General features: G+C 46.9%; 1 protein-coding gene across 1 annotated transcript; it reads right to left on the reverse strand.

Moving 5' to 3' along the window:
• Positions 1-2,824: 2,824 nt before the first annotated feature.
• Positions 2,825-6,372, reverse strand: LOC130253581 (olfactory receptor 1361-like). The gene is made up of 2 exons (XM_056492285.1): positions 5,457-6,372; positions 2,825-2,898 (listed from the first exon to the last, which is right to left on the reverse strand). The coding sequence occupies exons 1-2, from the start codon at positions 6,370-6,372 to the stop codon at positions 2,825-2,827; spliced, it is 990 nt and encodes a 329-aa protein (XP_056348260.1).
• Positions 6,373-6,738: the final 366 nt, after the last annotated feature.

Below are 6,738 nucleotides of genomic sequence, written 5' to 3' on the forward strand. Positions count from 1 at the left end.
TTACCTGCAAAAACTTGTGTTATACCAAAAATTAGGGAATAAATAAAGGTTAATTAGCTGTAATTGCAGTTCAGTTGCTCTGTGAGGGATGCTGTCCTTTACAGCTCTCTCCATGAAGATTCCAGGAACTCTGGTAACATTCCCATCGTGTTCCAGCATTAGGATTACAGTCAACAAACAGGGCACTGAAAGGCTGGTCACAACTCCCAGCACCCTTCCAAGTGACACTTCCACCTCACCTGCCTTCCTGGGAAGGGAGGAATCTCCCTGCTGTGTCCCAGAGCTCCTCCAGCTCACTGTGATCTGGGAGGGGAAGGGAAAGGAAGGGGAGAGGGGAGGGAATTGACCAAGATGAATAGGGATACGAGGGAAAATCCTGGGCCCAGGGTGTCAGGAGACAGGCAGAGAGCTGGAAGAGGGGTGGAGGAGAAAGGAAAGGCACTTGGAGCCATTTGTGGGAAGGGAAGGGAAGGGAAGGGAAGGGGAGGGAAGGGAAGGGAAGGGAAGGGAAGGGAAGGGAAGGGAAGGGAAGGGAAGGGAAGGGAAGGGAAGGGAAGGGAAGGGAAGGGAAGGGAAGGGAAGGGAAGGGAAGGGAAGGGAAGGGAAGGGAAGGGAAGGGAAGGGAAGGGAAGGGAAGGGAAGGGAAGGGAAGGGAAGGGAAGGGATTGCAGCACCTGGGCCCGTTCTCAGCCACCAAACTCAGCACGGGGTCCCTCCAGGTAGCCCTGGCGAGGCACGGGAGCGCGGAGCAGCCGGTTTGTCCCGGGTTATTCTGGGTTGTCGCAGTTTGTCCCGAGTTATTCTGGGTTGTCCCTGTTTGTTTGTCCCGGGTTATTCTGGGTTGTCCCTGTTTGTTTTTCCCGGGGGGTCCCGGCCCGGCCGAGCCGCCACATGGGGGCGCCCGCGCTGCGCTGCCCCCCCGGGGGCCAATCAGCGCGCTGCGTGCGCAGCGGCCCCGGGGCACGCCGGGAGTTGTAGTCCCCGGGGCGCGGCGCGACGGCGGAGCGGTGCCTACCAGCGGCTTCTCCGCGGTTCGGCGGCGGCCGCTCCACCATTCTTGTCTCCTCACGGACACTCGGGGGCCTGCAGGGTGGTTTCCGCCGTTCCGCAGCCCTGCTGGGGTGCAGCGCCGCGGGCATCCGGCATCGGTGTCGCGTGGGGATGACGTCACGGGAGACGCGGGCGGGTGTCATGGCCGTGGGGAGTCGTTCCCTCGCAAACCCCCTCAAGCGGGGGAGTGAGGGACGGCGGAATCCCTGGCCGTGTAAAGAGGAGCGCACATCGAGATAGTTCCAGTGGGAGCTGTGCCAAACACAAGATGTTGCAACAGAAGAGCGAAATTGCGTCTTAAGTTTTATAATAAACAGACATCCCAACAACATTTGGTTCTTCTGAGAAATCAGCATTTCCAGTGTTTATAAAAGTCCTGATTATCACAGATTCACCATCTGGTTTGGGTTGAAAAGCACCTGAAGAAAACATCACATTCCATGGGCAGAGACACTTTCCACTATCCCAGGTTGCTCCAAGCCCCGTCCAGTCTGGCCTTGGACACTTCCAGAGACGGGGCAGCCACAGCTTCCCATGGAAACCCATTCCAGTGCCACACCACCCTCACAGCGAAGATTTCTTCACCCCAGTATTCCATCTAAACCCACCTTCTCTCAGTTTAAAGCCATTCCCACTTGTCCTGTCACTCCAGGCCCTTGTCCAAAGTCCCTCTCCAGCTCTCCCTGAGCCCTTTTGTCACTGGAAGGGGCTCTAAGGTTTCCCTGGAGCCTTCCCTTCTTCAGGCTGGACATTCCCATAACCACCAACAAGCATTTCGTAACAAAATTAAGCTGAAATTAAAACCTAATTATATTGTGGGAAGGGAAACAATGGTTTGTGATCTAGAGGCAAAAGAGAAAATGGAAAAATATATGAAAGTGGTGAAATTGTCAAGAAAGCAGGGTGAGAACAGGCCTGAAAGATGTTTGGTGACAGCAGGGCAGGCCATGAAAATATGACAAAGTATATATAAATGATATTCCTTTCTCTATAGAGGGTATAGCAGAGCTGGCAAACAAAGGAAGTATTTACCCTGTACAAAAACTTTTAATTTTCCAAGTTTAAAATTAAATGTTGCATCTGATTCTGGGATTTCTCATAAATATTTTTTGCATTTACTTTCTTGAGGCTGATTAATTCATAAAAAATTGATGGAAAACAACACATGAGCATAGTTTTTAAATACTCAAACCCAAATATCTTTAGATATTCCAAGCAATTCCCTTAACACTTTTTTTTACCTGAAACTTGAATTTAAATTGGACTCAGTCTGCTAAAAAAGTAATTCTGGGTGTTATTTTTACCTTCCAAAAAAAAAAGCAAATAGTTTAAACCTGACTTTTCAAAAGTTAATGCATTATCTGCTGATGCTAGGATAAATTTTAGGCAGGGCAGAGAAAGGAAACCTGGATGAGCAGTATAAATTCCACAATTTTAGGTGGTTACCCTTGAGCTGTCTAAAATGGGATTAATAAACAACCAGATTTTTACCACTCCCAAAGGGATAAATTTCTTCCCAATATCCAGTCTAATCCTTCCCTCCTTCATCTTAAAGCCATTTAAAGCCAAGTGTTTGAAGGGTGGCCACAGACAGGACAAAGTCTCTTCACAAGGAGCCTTGATTTTAGGAATCCTTTTTTTTTTTTTTGTACAAAAATTAAAAAATAGGAAGAAAGGGAGGAGGAAATATGACTGACATGCCAAATGTGACCTTTTTTTTTGCTTCCCAAAGGCCTGGGAATTTTAAAGCCAGAACCGTAGCCCAACCTGAATTTCACAATTGGGTGCTATTTTTAGACAAGAGAACTAAATTATTCATATCCTCTTTTATGTTGCATATTTTCATATCTGGCAGCACCAGAAAAAAACAAAAAACCAAAAAAACAGAGATGGGAAAATCTGCCCTGGTTTCATTGCAAGTAATAAAATCCACACATAAATAGTATAGTTGGACTTTGCTTAAGGAAAAAAAAAGCACATCAATAATTTCAGGAATCATTTATGTAAATCTGATTTTCAGTGGCAAAAGCGAAGTGTCAATGCACAGAGGATCACTCATATGGGAATTTCATCAATAGAGTATTTTTCCTCAATTTATTTGGTGCTGTCTGTACTCCTACCCCCACCTTCCAACAGGACAGCTCCTCTTCTAGGAGTATGAGAGGAACTCTGTGGTGATGTCAGTCCAGGGGTATTGATTTCTGAGGGCAGCCAAAAATAGACACTCAGGGAAAGAGAAGCAGAAACTGGATGAGTGCACTACGATCCTTCCCTGCTAAATTTTCCCAGTGCTGCCAAAGGAAATCACAGCTGTCTCCTTGCAGTGTCAGAGGTTGCTGGGCATGAGGAAATTGGAAGAGGATGTCTTGGTTTTGAGGAATATTTAGGGATTAGCACCTCAATTTGTGAAGGGATGATACACAGATGATAAAGAATGAACCTCTAATGGGCACTTCCCACAGACCAGGTTGCTCCAAGGCTCATCCAGACTGGCCTGGAACACTTTCAGGGATGAGACAGCCACAGCTTTTCTGGGAAAGAAGGAGAAAAGAAGGAACATATTCCTTGCTAAGTTATCCAATAACTCGATCCCAGCTTTTGCTATGAGCCTTTTTTGGTCCACTGGCAGTAAACAGCATGGCTCTGGTGGTTGGGAGAGGGAGGGAACTGTAGCAGAATTAACCTTGATAATCCAACCTTTCCACCTTCACAAGCCAGGAGAGGCATCAAAATCTCCCAGCTGGACACACATTTGAAATCAGCCTCTAGTTTGGTACCTTGGAATTCAGATGCATCTTTTAAAAGGCATCCAGGTTTTGGAATTGCACACAGGCTGATGTCCATCCTTAGGCATTTGTCCACACAGCTACGTTTAGATTCCATCACCTCTGGAAAGAGGAGTATTCTTCAATCCTGCAGGGACCAGCCACCCAAGGCCCTTCATCTTAACAAGCCCTTTTGGGCATCCTGAAGAAACCTCTAATGATCTTAAAATGTTCTTAGGATGCTCCTGGTGGACCTCCCTCATCCTTCTAACAAGTCCCCGGGGACAACTTCACAGGCACTGAGGAGAAAGAAACTTTCCTCCTTTTTAAAGAAAATTAAAACTTGCAAAGAGGTTCAGTTTCACAACTTCTCAACCCCTTGGTTTTGGAGAATTCATGGCTTGGCCAACACCTCTCCAGTCCTCCACCTGGCTGGTGCAGAAGTTGTGGCAAGAATTTGAAGGATAATTGATCCTTCATCATTATCCTTCACCAGCTGCCCTGGCCAACAGCTTATGGTTGGCAGAAGTCCTTCAGAACCTTGTGAAAGTGCCTGGGACCCCCAAGGGGGCCATCAACAGGGATGGAAGGTGGTGCACCAGATTCTGGGTTCCAGGGGTTCTACTCAAGAGTAAAGTTGTGGATAAAGACAAATCCAACTGCTGTGCCCTGGTTGTGCTGCCATTCAGAGACCTGGAAGAGCTGGAACAAGGATTTGGTATTTTTGGCTGATGAAATGCTTCATAAATATCCTGCTCACAGTTGTAATCTCTGATGATTTTTCTTGCATTTCACACACCTTAAGGCTACAATTAATACAAGGTCTCATCACAAAATGAAAGCATTTAAAAATTATGAGACACTTGTATCTTAAATAAGTGATTTTATTAAACCTGTTTCTTCAGAAACTTTTGGGGTCAGTCAAGTGACAATAATCTCAGCATTTTTATGGGTTTAACTTTTATTTCTCTACGAAGAAGAGAGGTGGTGAAGAGAGATGTGAGCTGCAGGAAGCAGCATCACCTCTCTTTCCATTAGAATTTGATGCAGCAAGGAGAAAAATAATGGGAAGAAGGAAAAATGTAGTGGCAAACATGGCTCCAGAGATGGAACTCTGGAGATTCCAGCAAACAACAGACACCTAGCAATGAGAGAGAGGGAGGAGAGAGGTTTCAGGGCTGATCCATAAAACATAACTTAATGTATTTGGACTTGTAATTTTGAAAGGGATATAAACTGCTTTTGTACAGTGTATCTAGATGTGCCTGAGTACCAATTCCCAGAATTCCTGCCCTAAAATATGCATCCAACACCTGCCTGCTCTCACCTCAGCTTCGTCAGTGCTCAGTGGAGAACAACATTCCCAGATGGACTTTTCTCCTCCAGTGAAAATGACCTAAAGCTGTGCCATGCAATTCTGGAGGTGCACAGCTCTCCCTTCTAACTGCAGAGGGAGCCAAAAGAAAGGGTTTTCAACCCAGAGGAGGAGTTGTGAGCCCAGAAAATGCATTTGGATTCCAGCATCTAATTTTTAGATGTCTAAAAGTTAGAGAAGATCAGTGTCAAACTGTAGTTTCTACCCAGCTGATGGTGGAGACTGAGTGAGTTTTTCTTGTCCCATTAAAGCCCTTCTCACCTGGCTGATCACTCTTTTTAGGGCACATTTTACCTCTTTGTTCCTGAGGCTGTAGATGATGGGATTTAGGAGCGGGGTGAGCATTCCATAGAGCATGGACACGACCCTGTCCCACTGTGGGGAATAGGTGGAGGAAGGGCGGACGTAGGTGCAGATGGTGGTCCCGTAGAAAAGGCAAACTATGGTCAGGTGAGAACCACAGGTGGAGAAAGCCTTGTGCCATATCCCAGGGGATTTCCTGGCCAGGATTTCCAGGAGGATATAGATGTAAGAGACCACAGTGACCACACAGGCACCGCCCCCCAGCACCCCGGCCACCACCAGGATCACCAACTCCCTGCTGTGGGTGGACGAGCAGGAGAGGCTCAGCACAGGGGGAATGTCACAGTAATACTGCTGGATTTTGTTAGGACCACAGAAAGAGAGTGTGAAAACCAGAGAGGTGTGCAGCAGGGAGTTCAAAAGCCCTGTTGCCCAGGTGCCCACGGCCAGCTGAGCACACAGCTTTGTGCTCATGATGCTTGGGTACCTCAGGGGGTGGCACACAGCCACGTAGCGATCATAAGCCATCACAGTCAGCAGGAAAATCTCCGTGCCCACCACAACAATGAGGGAGAAGTGCTGGAACAAGCAGCCAGAGAAAGAAATCTCTTTGTGCTCCAGCAGCAAGGCCCCTAGCATCTTGGGCACGGTGATGGTGGGACATAAGAGATCCAGCAGGGATAAGTTGCTGAGGAAAAAGTACATGGGGCTGTGCAGGTGGGAGTCAGTGCCGATGGCAACGAGGAGCGTGATGTTGCCAGCCATGGTGGCCAAATAAATGAGCAGGAACAGCACAAAGAGGAGCAAACGGATTTCTGGAGCATCGGAGAGGCCCACAAAAACAAATTCGGATACTGTTGAGAGGTTGACCCTCTGCATCTTATCTCTCATTGTAGGAATGAGGCAGAGGTTTCCCTGGAATAAAGAAGGTGTAACTTAATCACTATTTCATCTCCATTTTAAGGATTGTGAGGGTTTTTTTTGTCTGTTTTGAAGTTCGAAACCATTTCCAAGAATTGATGCACTCAAAATCTAAATTTTACCCACATATTCCTAATGCAAAAGGCAAAGTGTAGGTATTAAACTTCACAGTGATTAATCCAAAATGTTAGTTTTCGCAAGTTACCACCTCAGACTAAAGAGCTGAAAGTTGAAATTACCTTCTCTTTGGTGTCCAGCTTGGATACAGCCCCAGGCAACACAACGGGGCTTTCAGGATTCTCTGAGCAAGGGGAGTGTGGTATC

This window comes from Oenanthe melanoleuca, chromosome 5, assembly GCF_029582105.1.
Source record: "Oenanthe melanoleuca isolate GR-GAL-2019-014 chromosome 5, OMel1.0, whole genome shotgun sequence".
Taxonomy (NCBI): domain Eukaryota; kingdom Metazoa; phylum Chordata; class Aves; order Passeriformes; family Muscicapidae; genus Oenanthe; species Oenanthe melanoleuca.

Coding starts and splice junctions, on each gene's coding strand:
- LOC130253581 (XM_056492285.1), bottom strand. CDS start 6,372: ATGCAGAGGGTCAACCTCTCAACAGTATCCGAATTTGTTTTTGTGGGC. Junction 2,899..5,456: donor TGCCCTAAAAAGAGTGATCA/GCCAGGTGAGAA, acceptor TGGTGCTGCCAG/ATATGAAAATATGCAACATA.